Source organism: Fukomys damarensis, unplaced genomic scaffold (assembly GCF_012274545.1).
Source record: "Fukomys damarensis isolate Sample0158 unplaced genomic scaffold, DMR_v1.0_HiC HiC_scaffold_7, whole genome shotgun sequence".
NCBI classification, from domain to species: domain Eukaryota; kingdom Metazoa; phylum Chordata; class Mammalia; order Rodentia; family Bathyergidae; genus Fukomys; species Fukomys damarensis.
In genome coordinates this window covers 12,777,410-12,793,914 of record NW_022900919.1, presented here as the reverse complement: position 1 = coordinate 12,793,914, position 16,505 = coordinate 12,777,410, and the positions used below count along the sequence as shown (strand labels likewise).

Genomic DNA, 16,505 nt, shown 5'->3' with positions numbered 1-16,505 from the left:
ACAGGATCGATTTATTGAATGTCTGATAAGGGAATGATAAATAATTTCGTCCATGCTCTTGGAGGAAAAGCAAAAATTTGACCAACCTCAACAATTTTGTTTCACTCATGCAGTACCTTTACGGATGCAGGCTTGACTTTGCTCGCTGGTCCACTGGAGTTGAGAAGAGGGGAGAGGGAAGCTCAGGAGATGGGGAGGGGCGCTTGTGGGGCTCAGTGGAGGAGATGTTGATGGTGTGCAACAGACACGTGGGGCTCAGCAGGAGAGCGCTGCGGACACAGGAAAGGAGCAGGCAGCTGAAGGGAGCGGGCTCAGGAATGGGCCCAGAAGGGAATTTCATCACAGGTGGAGGAGGGCTGCCAGAGGTGGTGGGCTTTCCAGGGAAAGTGGAGCAGCAAAAGGAGACATTTTACACCTGAGCTTGAAGTGTGAATACATGTTAGTGGGACCCAGCCTCGCAACTACATTTTGACACTCTATTCCCTCTCTTTTTGCTCTATCGTGAGTTCTAATAAAAATCTCACAGTTGATGTTTTCAGGGGTATGTCCTACATCGGCGTTCCACTTATCAAATATTTGGAAAGTTCACCTTGTGAAGATACAATCATGATTGCTTCTAAATTCAGATAACACCCCATTGAGGGATATATAAAGGACTTTTGATAGAGCAATTTAACTGAATTATCAGTGAGTTCGAGTCCAAGATGACACTTGGCTGTTGTTGCGAACCTCTTTTTCTCCCTTAAAAAATATCTCTGCCCAGGCAGAAATTCTTTTGCTTGAGACCAAGACCTCCTGACATAAATGCCTTCTTCATCTCTGCAGGCTCTTGGGGAAGCCGGCGATGGCTTGAGTAACCTTCCCAGCCCTTTCGCGTACCTTCTCACCATCCACCTGAAGGAAGGCCGTAACCTGGTGGTCCGAGATCGCTGCGGTAAGGCTGTGCCCGTGGGTGCTCTTTGGTCTGTGACCCTCTGTCCTCTCCCTCACGTGGGAGTTATAAGTCAACCCTTTCCATGTCAGCAGGCTTCGGGACACACTGGAGCTCCAATCTAAGCCTTTGTTGTAACAAGATACTTTCAGGGAATGATTTAAATCCCTTGAGCCTTATTACCCTTCTTTATTATGAATTATGTGAAGCCCAAAAGTTGTTTTAGATTGAAGTGAGCTACCTCTGACAGCTTTGCAACAGGCACATGCTATTCCAAAAATGTTCCCATGCTCCTACTTTTTAAATTATCCATGGAAAAGATGGGAATAGCTGGATGTGGTCGTTCATGTGTAAAATCCCAGCACTCTGCAAGGCTGAGGCAGGATGACTGCAAGTTTAAGTCCAGCATGGACATCTACCTAGTGAGAAATTGTCTCAAATTTTTTTTAAATGTGGGGGATGTAGTTTAGTCCAAAGGCTTCAGTTCTTAGTAAAGCACACACGTACACACTCACATTCAAAGAGACACAGGCAGAGAAAGAAAGATGTTAATAGACTTGAAGGTTAAAATAGTCAGAAGTACAAAGTTAAACTTACCTGTTTTACCTTGAGTCACTCTGGATTCTTAACGGCTACTGTCTGATTGTGACTGTTTTATTTGCCTTTTATAATGCATATATATATATATATATATATACATACATATACACAAATACATACACACATACATACATACATACACACACATGCACACATATATATATGAAGCTGGGACTATAATATCCACATTGTTTCACAATAAGCTCCATTGTTTTACTTTATGACATCTCTTCAAGGTTGGTCATGGTTTTCCATGTAAATATGTTTCATTTCCTTCAAATACATGATACCCCATAGTATCTTATTTATCTGTTCTCCACTGGTGATAGCTGCTTTGCTCCCAACATCTCTGCAGTATAAATGCTTTTGTTAGTTACTTTTCTCCTTGCTGAGACAAAATACTCAACACCTAAAGTTAAAGGAGGGAAGGTTCATTTGACTCACAGTTTATACAGATTGCAGTTCATAGTGGGCTGGCTGCAAGGCAGGGAGGGCAGCGTGGCAGAGGAGCGTCGCAGAGGAGAAACAGTCCATGGCACGGCAGGCAGCTAAGAGCAAGCGAGTGACCTTAGCAGCTTCTTTCTGCTCCTTTTACATTGTATCTGTGCTACTGGGATTAGGGCAGTGGCAAACCAATCTGTGGGCTGATTTAGTAACCACCCATCCTTAATCGTAATGTCAAAGCACTCTATATCCAACAACCTCTGAAAAACGCTCCGCCTATGACTGCATGAGGCTTTGGGGCCACATCTAGACACAAGCCATGACAGTGATGCTGAGATGAACACACTGTACCTGGCTTGGTGCAGAGGAGGATATGATAGACTTTATTTAAAAAGAGTGTGTTTTTAAGAGCAGATAGTGGAGCCAGTCTGCTAGGGCTCAAACCATGGCTTCTTCATTCATGACTAATTCCTTTAAAAATGTTGTGGATCCCTTTCTACCTTATAGCTTCACCTATAAGATAGGGAAAGTCATGATAAGTACATTGTAGGCCATTCAGAGGATTGTAGGCACTGGTTTATATAAAAGATCCAGTATTCAGTTGAGTGTTTTCCTTCTAACATTTTGTACTTGGTTGCAATTTCCAGCCTTAGCATTTGTTTGTTACACATACTGCAAACAGTATTTCCCGTTTGCTGCTCATCCATAAGTTTTTCCTCCTTTGTCTTTTAGAAGTTTTTAATTTTATCCTAGGTTATATCAAGGAAGGAAGGAAAACAGGAAGGAGGGAATGAAGGCAGGCAAGCAAACAAGCATGCCTGAAGTTTAACTATTGAGTCGTCATTGTGTTTTCATATTTATCACAGCCCATTTTCACTTTGTGACTCTACTGATGGTAACGCTGTTGGAGAAGATTGAGGATACTTCAAACCTATGTTTGTGCTCTGCCTCTGAGATACCAGTCATTTCTCCTTGTCTATTGTGTTTTCATATTTATCACAGCCCATTTTCACTTTGTGACTCTACTGATGGTAACGCTGTTTGATACTTCAAACCTATGTTTGTGCTCTGCCTCTGAGATACCAGTCATTTCTCCTTGTTGCCTCCCTCGTAGGATATTCAGCTTCTTTTGCATGTCTGATCCTTTGTAGAGGCAGGCTCAGCCTTCATTGGTCCCTTTTCCCCACTGATGGATGCTCTTTTTGTTCTCTGAGTCCTGCCTCCCGGGAGGACCTGCAGCTATACTGGGTGAGCCTGTCCCCCAGGCTGGCTTCTTGCTGCTTCTCCCGGTTTTCCCCTGCACTTGAGGCCGTTTCTCTCCAGCGTCCTTCCTCTGGTCTCTGTTTCTGCTTGTCTCACGTGCTGCTGCTGGGCACTGTTAATCATCAGGGACGTGTATGGGCCCATCTAGGTGTTCTGTGGGTGCTCCCAGGGCCACTGCAGGCCTCTGCTGCCTCTGATCATCCTTGGCTCACCTGCCCCGCCCTTCTCTCTGCCCAGGACCCTTTTTGTGACTCTACAGCTTGTGTTTTGGGCCATGGATTCTTTCACATCTGTCTTCTTTTCACCTGGCTTCCGTCTTTCATGGCTATGTGAAGTTTGTGTTTCTTTCAACTTTTTTCCTTAAATTGCATCAGTAATTCTCCCTTCTCATTTTTATTTTTCAGATTTAGCATTTCAGAATTGTAAAAAAAAAAAAAAGAAATCCATTTTCTACTTGTCCCAAATGCATAGATTTTTCTTTCAAAATCATTGCTTCTTAGCTATTAATCGTACCCCTTCGTGTAGTCTACTGTGGATATTAATGCATCCCTTCAGCCTTGTTTATACTAAATTTCTCCTCAGTTATCACTCTTTTGTGCTGTGTTTCTCTTAAATTTCCCCCCTTCACAGGGTAAAATCACTCTACAAAGGGAAAACTCACTGAATACCAGTTCCTGGTTTATGTTAGATGCAGTTACATAACTATAGATCTTGCTCCTATAGGTACCAAATTAGCAGTTACCCCAGTTCATCAGTTTGTAGGCTTGCTTCAGGACATTGTTATTGTTAAATGTACTTCTTTAGCCAGGAGGGCATAGCTGTTGTGAAGAGATGTTTATGCTTTTATTTAACACACTGTGATTGTCTGTGGTTGTAATCATTACTGTAGTTCAGTACCAAAGGATTTAGAGGTAAGCCAAATAGATAGCAAGTTCTCATTCCTAAAAAATTGGGAAGGTAGCATCTTAGAACAAAAGACCAGGAGCCAGCTACACCTAGAATATATCCCTGAGGAATAGACATTTCCTAGGGAAGCCTCAATACTAAGATAAAGCTACCTAACAAGAAACTTACAAGCATAAACACAGAAAACAAACTAAAACAGAAAATGACAAATGCAAAAGCAAAATGTAGCCCCAGACCTCCAGCTCACTAGGGAAGAATCCAGAGGATGATAAGAGAGAGGAAATCAGAAGGCCACTGTCTGGAATTTTCTGAAATGGTAGCAGCAGAAGTACATAAACAGATAAATGTGGCCAAAAAGAAAGTCAGAGAAGAAATAATCTCTCAGATAAAAAAGAGATGACAATTATAATGATGAACCTGCTCAGGAAATCTAGAGTAAATATAGATAAAAATAGAGGATCTTTGGAAAATAATGGAAACCGTGAATGCCCAACATAGGAAAAAATGGAATATGTGAAACAGATTCACACATATCCAGGAAATTAAAAATTCCATTGGAAGCAAAGCTAAAATAACACAGGTGAAGACAGAATATCAGACCTAGAAGACAAAATTGCAGTTAGCAATCACCAAAAGAAAGATCTCTTAAAAATAACTGGGGTCATGAAAAAAAAAAAAACAACAGCTGCAAGATGATGCAAAGAACAATGTTAAGACTGATCAGAGTCAATGAAAAAGGAGTCAGCAAGAAGGACATGAAAAATCTGTTCACAGAGGTAATGGCAGAAAATATCCCAAGCATCGAAAAATGCATACAGATAAGTGAGGCAATATAGAACTGCAATCTGCCATGACCAGAATAAATCTACACCAACACATATAAGATCCCAGAAATTCAGTACAAGAACAGAATATTAAGAGCTGTTAGAGAAAATAAACAAATCACCTACAAAGAAAAGCCCATCAGAATCACATCAGACTTCTCAATACAAAGCCTTAAGATAAGGGAGCTTGGAGTGAAGTCCTGAAAGAAAATAATCTCTAACCCAGACTGATGTACCCTGCAAAACTATCTTTAAGAATCAATGGAGAAATAAGATACTTCCATGACAAAGAACAACGGAAGAAATTCATGACCACCAAACCAGCTGTACAAAATGGTCTGAATGATATTGTAGAGATAATGAAGACCACAGTTCCAAGAACAGCAGTGCAAAGAAGCTACCAGTCAAGGCAAACGATTAAACAGGAGGGAATGACAGGAAAAGAATGATGGGAAAATATGACAAGGATAAGCCAATCCATATCAGTAATAACCATCAATATAAATGGTCTCAATTCACTAATAAACGGAAACAAGCTGGAATAGATCAAGAAAGAAGATCCAACAATTTGCTGCATACAGGAGACACATTTAACTCAAAAAGAAACTCATAAACTAAAAGTCAAAAGATGGAAACAAATACTTCATGTGAAAGAAACCCAGTAAAAAGCAGGGATAATTATTCTGTTTGCAGACAAAGTGAACCTCAAGCCAAGACTGATCAAAAGAGACGAAGGTCACTACATAAAGTAGACTGTAGACTTACAAACTCAATTCATTCACAAGGGCAGTTGTAACTCAGGTTGGTTGATTGAAGGCTCAGACTCCTCTACACAGCCTTCAAAGTCTCTCTCCTATATACAGGCAGATCTCAGTGTCCTTAGAGAGACGCTGACCCAAGATTTCTCACTTACCCCCACACAGGAAAGGATGTTGAAATGTTCATTCCCAGACTATTTAAGGGTTAAGTCTGTATCTGAGACGATCTGGAAGCACAAGCAGCCATCATTCAGGTCATAACTCAAGACTTTGAATTTAAGTTAAAACCAAAATTCTAGTTATAACCCAAGTTGTTCATATGTCAGGCCAGTCCTAACTCCAAGGTCCACTTGTTAAGAGAAAACTCCAAGAAGAGATAATCATAAAGATATATTTAATAAATACCAGCCCACCCAATTTTATGAAACAAATATTAATGGACATGAAAAATAAAATAAGCACTAACAGAGTTGCAATGGGAGGCCTTAATATTCCACTATCACAGATAGATCAAGTAGACAAAAGAAGTATCAGAACTGAACCAAGCCTATGATCAAATGGACTTAGTAGAGGTCTACAGAGTATTTCACCCCACAACATCAGAATAAACATTCTTTTCAGTGGCATATTGGGCGTTCTCCAAGAGACCACATATTAGCTCATAGAACATGTTTAAGTAAAGGCCAAGGAAGTGAAATTATATCATGAATATTATAAAATAATAGTGCAATGAAATTGGAAATCAATGGCAAAGAAACCACAAAAACTTTTTAAACACATGGAAATTAAGTAACACCCTCCTGAACAACCAATGTGTCATAGAGGAAATTAAAGAACTAAACAGTTACTATAATTAAATGATAATACTGATGGAGCATACTGGAACTTATGGGTTGTAATGAAATCAGTCCTACGAGCAAAATTTTTAGCAGTGAATACTCACATGAGGAAAACAGAGAAAGCTCAAATAACCTAATATTGAACCTCAAACTTTTAGAAAAAGAACAAGTCAAGCACAAAGCTCACACTAAGGAGGAAATTATAAAGAGTAGAATAGAATTTGATTCAATCAAGACTAAGAAAACAATACAAAGAACTAACAAATTAAAGACTTTGTTCTTTTAAAGATTAAATATAATTGATAAATCCAAAGCCAACCTTATCAAAAGAAGGAAAGAAAAGAATCAAATCAAAAAGAACAAAAAAGGAGAAATCAACAGACCTTGCAGAAATCCAGAAGATCATCAATATCTATTTTAAGATATCTTATTCTAATAAGAAAGAAAAAATGGACAGATTTGTAGATATGTATGAATTACCAAAGCTGAATTAAGAAGATATAAAAAAGTCTAACCCATTAACAGTCAATGCAACAGAAGAAGTAATTAACCTACCAACAAAGAAAAGCCTAGGTCCTGATGGATTCATTGCTGAATTCTACCCAAAGTTTAGAGAAGATCTAATATCACTACTCCTCAAACTCTTTAATGAAATTGGAGGGGAAGCAGTACTCCCAAATTCATTGTGGGAAGCAAGTATTACCCTGATATCAAAACTAGAGAAAGATCCAACCAAAAAGAGAACTACAGACCAATCTCCCTAATAAACATAGATGCAAAAATCCTCACTAAGAGACTAGCCAAAGGAATGCAGCAAATCATCAAGAAGGTTACATACCCTGGCCAAGTAGGATTCATCCCAGGAATGCAAAGATGGTTGAACATATGCAATTCAATAAATGTAATACACCATATCCACAGAGACACAGACAAAAATCATATGATCACCTCATAGATTCAGAAAAAGCATTTGACAAAGTGTAACACCCATTCATGATAAAAATCTACAGAAAATTTGAGTAAATGGTCTTTATATTAATTTGATAAAAGCCATCTATCACAAACCAACAGCCAACATCATACTCAATGGTCAGAAACTGAAAGTTTAACTCTAAAATCAGGAAAAGACAAGGATGTCCACTGTCACCACTTCTATTCAATATAGTTCTGGAAACATTATCCAGAGAAATTAGACAAAGAAAGGAATAAAGATAGGAAAGGGAGAAGTTAAAATATCATTATTTGTAGATGACATGATACTCTACATAGAAGACTCCCCAAAACCCCATCAAAATCTTGCACATTTAACAACAAAATCCACTCCTGTGGGTGGGTACAAAGTCAACACTCAAAAAATTAATAGCATTTCTGTACACAAGTAACAAATTCACTCAAAGAAATTAGGGAAGCTACACCTTTCATGATAGCATTGGAAAAAAGTGAAATACTTACGAATCAATCTCACAAAGGAAGTAAAAGATAGTTACACTGAAAACTACAGTACTCTGAAAGAGAATATCAGAAAAATGAAAAGTTTTCCCTTGCTCATGGGTGGAAAGAACCAGTATAGTAAAAGTGGCCATACTCCCAAGGTTGTTATATTAATGGAAAAACTGGCTTTCCACATGCTGAAGACAAAAAACAAAACAAAATAAACAAACAAAACACACAAAACCACAAAAACACAAAAAAACAAAACCAAAACAAAACAAAATAAAAAAACTATAGCCATGTCTCTCAACATGCACTAAAGTAAAATCAAAATTAATCAAAGATACAAATATTCAGAAATACTAAGTCTGCTGGAATAAAGAATTGGTGGAACTCTTGAAGACAGAGGTACAGGCAAAAACTTTATGAACAAAACCCCCAATCCCACTGGAAATATTACACAAAAATCAACAACTGGGATCTCATCTTATTATAAAGCTTTAGCACTGCATAGAAAATCACCAACAGAATAAAGACACAACTAACAGAGGGAAAAAAAAATTTGCCAGCTGTTCCTTAGGCAAAATACTGATATCTAAAATATATAAAGAACTGAAAAAAAATCAACCCCCCTACGTGCAAAGACCCAATCCACAAATGGGCATCTGAGAAGAATACACACTTCTCAGATAAAGAACTACAATCAACAAATCTATGAAAAAATGTTCAACAGCGTTAGTTATTGGAGAGATACAAATTAAAACTGCTGAGATTCCATGTCACTCCAGAAAGAATGGCTCTTATCAAGAAATTAACCCATATCAATTGCTGGTAAGGTTGTGAGGAAAAAGAAACCCTTCTCCACTGTTGGTGGGAATCTAGACTGGTGCAATCGCTGTAGAAGTCAGTGTTGAGATTCCTAAAAAAAACTAGGAATAGAGAAGTTCCATTTGACCCAACTATCCCCCTTGTTTGGTACCTTCTGTAAAAAACTGAAGGCGCCATACCACAGTGTGACGCTCACCCATGTTCATAGCAGCACAGTGCGTAATAGCTAAATCTTGGAAACAACCTAAACGCCCATCAAAGAATGGATAAAGAAGATGTATGTGTGTGTGTGTGTGTGTGTGTGTTTGTTTGTTTTTACCCAGTGGAGTACTACTCAGCAATAAAGAAATTTATAGCTAGATAAATACACCTAGAGACCATACTCTTTAAGTGAAATAAATTGAACATGTGTAAATATTACATTGTTTCTCTGGTGTGAGAAACTGAAAGTATAAAGACCAAAATGTATAATAGATACCGCAAAATAGGAAGAAAATATTTAAATGGGAAGAGGCATAAGGGAGAGGCAAGAAGGAAAGGCAGGGAGAAGAAACAAAATTAGAAAAGAAATATAAACAGAAGCATAGCTCTTATAAAAGGAGGAAGAGGATAAGAAGGGAAAGGGGGATGGGAAAAAGTAATAAGGCGTATCACGTGCAAGCGCAAATTCCACACAATGAATGGGATCATTGTGGATATCTAAATTGTATCACTAAACTTAATTAATGATTAAAATGGTCCTGGTCTTCCAATAAAACTTTATTATGGGCTGAGTTTTACCACAGACCAGCGTTTACTGATCTTCGTCTTGAATGTTGTGATCTGAGTTTTGCATTCTTGCTCTTAGAAAAATGCTTTCACTGAAGTAGCAAACTGAAAACTTTGTTTAGAATAAAATAAGGTGTGATATGTAGGCAAGATTTGAAGTTCACACTTTCATTGGTCATTTCTATCTAGGAAGCATCTTGGTAAGATATAAGATATCGCATGAAGATCCGGAGATCTTGAGTAGCAAAAAGTTACGTTTTTGGAACTTTGTTGATCAGTGAAGTGAAAAATCAGTGTTTTTTTTGTCCCCTCAAGAAAAGACAGTTCTGATGAAAACTCAAGAGTATGGAATAGCACTTCAGGGTTTGTGACCAAGGATTGCAACCTGTCACTTAGGGGAAGCAAGAGCAACCCCCGTCTGTTGTGACGCCTGCAGCCTCCGCTGGAAAATGGACTTCGCTGAGTGGAGAGCTGGCGGTGCGCCTGTCTAACCCAGTCCTCCTCCCTGGCCCAAACCCTGAACTCATTTGCTAAGGAGGTTCTCAAGGTGGAATTTTTTAGATTTTTCTGTGTTTTTCTTTTCTTGGTAAAGGTGTTAAATCTACAGCGTTAATTTTTTTTTGGTATTGGGGATCGAACTCAGGCCCTTGAGCTTGTGAGGCAGGTGGCGGAACCACTGAGCCACGTCCCCGGCCCAATTTTTCTTTGGAAAGAACCAAAAAGAAGCTCAGGCTGCAGAACATTGGCCGTGTTTAGCAGTGGTGTGGAGAATGGAGAAGTAATGTGCATTGTCCCCCGGGGGCCATTCCGCCATCTTTAATGAGCAGCTTCATCCCTTTCCTACGGTATGTGGTTGTTTGCATGTACTCATGTGCAAAATTAAACCAGCGGAGCCTGCAGATAATTGTAAAACCTGCAGTCCCTAGGTGACTGTGGAGTCCTGCATATGCCTAGACCCGCAGGGTAATTGCAGACACGAGAGGAGTGTCATGGTAGGCACAGAAGTTTTAATTAGAAGCACGCCCTCCGTTTGACTATTGCTTCTTGTGGGCCATTGCGTAATATAAGAATTTCCTCTGAATTTCTGGCTGGTGGCCCTTCAGCTTTTATAGACTTAGACACAGCATTGGAGAGCTCAGAACTCAAACAGCCACCTTCTTTTATTTTTTTTGCCAGCAAATTTATTTGTTATAGAATAAGTCCAAGTTAGGGGGCTGTGAACTGTCCAGGCGCTACCTGAAGCTCACCCTGTGGACAAACTCAACCCCCGCCCCCGTCAGTCTATCTGTGTGGCCTCGTCTGACCCTGCCCTCTGGGCTCCCTTTCACCCTCTTTCCCTTTGCTCTTGCTTTCTCCTCTTTTCCTTATCTTTTTGCCCTCCACTCCTTTACAGTCTCCATTTATTTTTGAGGGCAGTTATACATGTTTTGATCGAACAAAATGGATGCTTCTTGGGTTTAAGATTGAAGATTAGTACGCCGAAGGGATATGATGTGGCCAGTTTCAAGTCCTGCTGCTTCATCATTTGGTTGATGCGTAGAGGAAATTAGACCCTGACTCGGTTTCCCGTGGAAAGGGAGCTGAGTGAGAAAATGTTTTGCGTCACAGTGCTGCTAGAGCTCCTGCCAGCAGCCCCGAGTACTGGGCCTGGCTTGATCGAGCATTAGCTTTGTGACCCCCATAAGTCTCTTTTCCTGGGAAAACGTTCAGCCCATCTCCTCTTAAAATGGACACCATAAATACCTGGAAAGCAACAGCCCCGCATGAAAACCCCATGTTTTTCCTGGATGGTAGCCAAAACTGAACGGAGGTGAGCTGAAAGTATACTGTGTCGCTGTTGCCCTCTTGTGGCGAGTTTTCGGTATTGCATAAAGGAAAGCACCGTCCCCCGCCCCCATTTGAAGTTCATTCTAACCAGCAAAATCCCTCAGGCTGTGGGCTGAGAGCTGATAAATCTTTTTTTACCTAAATTTTAGGCAATGAAAATTCACGAACAGTTCCTCCAGAAAACTGTTCTCTTTCTCCATTCCAGCACAGGTAGATATGTGACCTTTGTTTATAAACTACGGATAACTTCCTTTACAGATGATGGGAATGCATTTGATATTTTCATATTTCAAAGTAAGGGTTTAAAATTTTAAAGCTCTCCCAGTAGTGTGATGATTCTGGCACAGAATAAGGTATTTAGTAAGTTATTGGGCTGCTATCAAAATATTCCAATGTAAAGTACCCTTGAATTAAGTCCTGTTTTGCTTTTACTATTTATGGATATTACAACAATTTTTATGATTGTAGCATTTTCATGGTTATGATGTTTTTCTTTATAAAGAAGAAACCTCTTTATTAGACCTGTAGAGAAACTCATTCTTCTTGTCTTAGCTTTACTATGGGATAGGTGGGAATTTCTAGAGCTCTGCCGTGGACAAAGGAGCCATGTAACTTTTAGCAGCAGGTGCATCTTTCTTGTGGCTGGAGGGAGGTTTCTGCTGCATGACTCCACAGGGATTGGGCCACTCCACAGGAGTTTATGCCATGTGCCCTGCTGTGTCCTGCAAAAATGATCGTCATCTTTTGTCGAGCAGCATCGGTAGAGACTTGGACTTGGGCCTTGAGTAGCACTTAAGAGTGACCCTATTTAGCAGGTAGTTAGGATTAATTCGGTGTGGGTGTGTAGGGGAGGGTGAAACTGAGTAATACCCAGTAACCATTCACTGTACTCTTCCTGCGGGCGTTAGTTACTCATGGTGTGGCAGTCCCTGTGCATTTTCCCTGCAGGAAAGAGAGCGACTGCAACCTTCCCATCCCGTTTTACGGTGAACCCTTCTTCCCAGTCCGCCATACATTTTTCAAACTTTGCATATTTTTATTTTATGTGTGCGTGTGGTTGTTTTCTACAGTTTGCAAAATAGATTTTGGCAACCCTTACCTCTTACCTGGGCAAAGAATGGGAATGGTTGTCAGGGTCCTTAGAGGTGTTTTTCTGAGGTCACTTAGTATATTTTTCTGAGACAGCAGAAATGAAAAAGATTGTCTCGAAAATCACACTATTTTCAAGGAGGACTCTTTGGTGGATTGATGGTTTTATTTTCTCCATCTTAAGTTTGACCCAGAAAACACCCCTCAAATATTATAGTGATGTACAGGGGGAAAATAAGTTTGGATACACACACACCAGCTAGGTCTTTGTCAGGTTTTCAATGTAGGTACCACATTTATTTGCCTGTTAACGTTGCCTTTCCCTTCTGAAGTAGAACAGAGCCTGTTTTTCAGATTGCTGGATCACCTGTCACTTTTCCAAACGTGTTTTTCTATACTATAAACATTTTCTTCTGAGCAGAAATTCAAAGCTTGATCATGAGTCATGCTACATTTAATCAACATTGCAGATTAGGTTTATGCAAGAATTTGTATTGCTGGTTACCATGCCTTACCGACATTCTTGGGTTTAAATCTTTGTGTCCAACTTTTTAATTTTTTCGAAGCCCTTTATTAATTTGGAGTTGGCTGTCCTGTCATTTGATCTGACCTACTCCAGATACTCATTCCAGTGACTCTGGAGAAAGACCTGTTTTTCTCACCAGCTACTAGTGGTTCACTTTCTACTTCTCACCTGTGTTGAATATAGAATAGCTTTGTTAATTTGATAGAGGGAAAGCCTTATCTTGTTTTGGTTTTGATTTGCGTTTGTGCTCATAAATGTGGTCCCTTAAGTGTGTTCAGTTGAGGGATGGTCGCTTTCCTTTCGTACACACCCTATTCCATCTCTCACTACAACAGCATCTGCTGTTTCTGAACTATATTCGCACATATTTTTCTAACTTGTAATTCTGTTTATAAAGGTTTTTGCTTCAGCAATACTTTTAATCTTATAATCTTGTTCTGGAGAATATCTTCTTTTGTTTTTGTACCCAGAAAAGCCTTTTTTTTTTTTTTTTTCTTTCAAGGGCCATACACATGAACCTAGATTTTAGTCACTTTCTGTCTAGTTTTACCTTTTTCATCCATTTATTTTATCTGTCTCAAATTTGTTTCCATTTTTGGCCCAGAGTACGAACTTTGTTTTACTTTGGCCAAATGGCCAATTTGCTAAGAAGCCTAAATGTTTCCCTAATTTAACTGGCACATTTTAATTATATAGTAATATGCAATGTGTATCTGGATTTGTTTCTTGTATTTCTATTTAGTTCCTAATAATACACTCCTTTTTCCAGATATGAGCTGCATGTCAGAATTTTGCTGTAATGGAACCTCACAATCCTTTTTATTTTGGAAAATTTGCAATTTGCTTCTCCTTGCAGTACCTGCTCTGAACGCCAGATGGCATGAGATCATTAATATGCTAGCCCTGGAGCTGGAGAAACACGTCTTGCCCAGGGCAGGGGAAGGGCTGTCACTGGAAAGCCAGTCTGACTGTTTCAAAGTTGCGGACACCCTCCCAGAGCGCAGCTCTTCTCCTTCACCGGCTGAGTTCTGGTGGCTTGCCCAGGTTCCCCAGGAAATTGAGAGCAGCTGAGCTGAAGTCCATTCCTATGTATTCCTTTACCCTCACCAAGCATGAGCATCTTTCAGGCTTTTCATGCACAGCATCCCTTCCACCGTGCTGGAGAACCGCGCTGTTGGGTCTGGGACGTCCCGCTGTCACTGCCTCAGTGAGTCGTGTTCCTGTGCTTTCATCAGAATCCTGTTTCGACTCCTAGGAAGTGCCCAAGCATCAAATCCTAGATGTTTCCTGTACTTAAACTGACCTGCACCCGTCTGAAAATCCTTGACCTGCATGGAATTTAGCACCTCTTCTGGAGTGGCCACATCGTCAGTGTCCACCTCGATTGCAGAATAATTCATGTGGTTTTCCATGCTGCACTCCAGCGAGTTCTCTGCTCCTTTTGTTCCACTGGCTGTGACGTTGGGACAGGGTGCAGGAGGGCGTGCCTGTCCGCCTGGGCACTTCTGTGTGCCTGGAGTTCAGCTGTAGCTCAGTCTGGATTTCGGCGGCATCCGACCCTACCATCACACCTTACCTATTTACACCCTGCTGCCTTTGAGGCAGGGAACGTGACACATTATGGTGACGCGCGGTGGTCTTGAGACCTTCTCTGTGTCACTAGTTGCTTTTGATCTTGGTGACGGCCCGGGGTCATGAATTCTAGGAGAGTGAATTTGCACAAGGCACATTGGAGCTGGCTCTTTTTGGCCGCGCACTGCCTGGGCTCCCCTGGGAAGACTTGCACAGCAGGCGACCCTACTGTTGGGAAGGATTGGTGAGCCGGGGACCCGCTGTCTGGGAGTCACATGTGGCCAGGCTGGACCCAGGGAGTGGAAGGTGAGGACGCCGTTACCTTTCCTTATGGCGCGGTGTCCTCAGAACCACCAGACGCAGGCAGAGGCTCAGGGCTAAGCAGGGGGCCCAGGGCAGTAAGAAGCTGTGGGCCCTTTTACGACGCAGCTGGGACGGGCCCCTGGCTGCAGTGGCTGAAGGCGTCCATCGCATTATGGACGGGACGGGTGCCCTACAGGAGGAAAGAGTTACCGCAGGATGTGAGGGTTTTCTTTTTACATGTGAACAGTGTGGGACTGAGGCTCAGCTTACGACCTTACTCTAACTTCCCTCACTGTTTTTAAATTATATATGCATATATATATATATGTATATATATGCTGATATATTTATTCTAAGGTTCAGCAAGATGTCTTGATACGGCAGTAGAAACATTACTACAGTCACCTGAGTGAGCGCAGGCATCACCTCATATACCCTGTGTGTGTCACAGACCCTAAAATACTCTCCCTCGAGGGGTTTCCAAGAGAAGACGTATTCTCCTCTTCAATCCTCATGTTGCATATTAGCCGTCTGCACCACTGTACCCTGCGACCTACTTCCCTGTTTCTCCTTCCCCTACCCCTAGAAACCAAAGTGCTACCGTGTTTGCATTCACCGGGGAGGGAGGCCACGCTGTATTTGTTTTACTGGGCCTGGATCATCTCACCTACCATGAGGTCTCCGGGCTCATCCACCTTGTCACAAATGGCAGTGGCTGAATATTATTCCACATTCCCTAAAGCAGGAATATAAATAGTGCACCTCTTCTATAGTTTAGTGAGATGAAAAGAGATCACACCCACGGTTAGTTCTGTTACACACTTGTGACCCGTTTTCTCTCTCTCTTCCGTAAAGGCTGGTGTCCATTCTATTAGATTTGTGTATAAACAGCAGCTTGGGTGACAGATATTTTTTATATCTTTTAATAGAAAAAACAGAGAATTAAGGTGTAAGTACTTGTGTGCAATTTGGCCACAGCGATTTCTATGAAGCAGATTCCTAGCATGCATTAGGTCTGGGGCCTATCCCCCAGATTCCACGTAGCTACAGTGGTTGGCTCTATGGCTGGCGTATTCCTCTGTTACCTTCTTATTTTCCCCAGCTGTTTTTAGCCTCTTTTATTGCTGCACTTTAGCCACTGTCTCGTCTTTCCCTTGTTTCCTTTCTCCATGCTTTTTAACTCTGCGTGGCTCCCTTTGCCTGGATGATTGGTGTTATGGAGATATGAATAGAGTCTCTGCAAGTCCACAGCCCTGTGTGTTTCTGGTGGCCTGGCCAAGAATAAAGCTGCAAGTATCTTCTCTTAATGACCATTGAACCCGAATACAAATGGCTCTATCTTGTAATTGATGGCTCTGTCTTATACTTGCCAGATAACCAATTCAATACACTTAGTAAATTCATTCATATATTCGCAATGTTATTTTAACATATGTGAGATAAAGTTAGATACATATTTATAAAGGTTGTGGATGGCACTTTACAAACAGCTTTTCAGTGTTTCTGAGTCATACCTCTTGGTTAGTTATGGAAACAAAAATAAGATGTAACAGTATTCAATTTGTCGCAGGCCAACCAAAAAAAAAAAAAAAAAAA

At 40.8% G+C, this 16,505-nt stretch overlaps 1 protein-coding gene across 1 annotated transcript in view; it reads left to right on the top strand.

Moving 5' to 3' along the window:
- Window positions 1-16,505, top strand: part of Mctp2 (multiple C2 and transmembrane domain containing 2) — a 177,015-nt gene that overhangs the window by 13,501 nt on the left and 147,009 nt on the right. Inside the window, exon 3 of the mRNA XM_010621001.3 lies at window positions 826-934. Within this exon, the coding sequence (XP_010619303.1) occupies window positions 826-934 (109 nt within the window). The remainder of the gene's footprint in view (window positions 1-825; window positions 935-16,505) is intronic.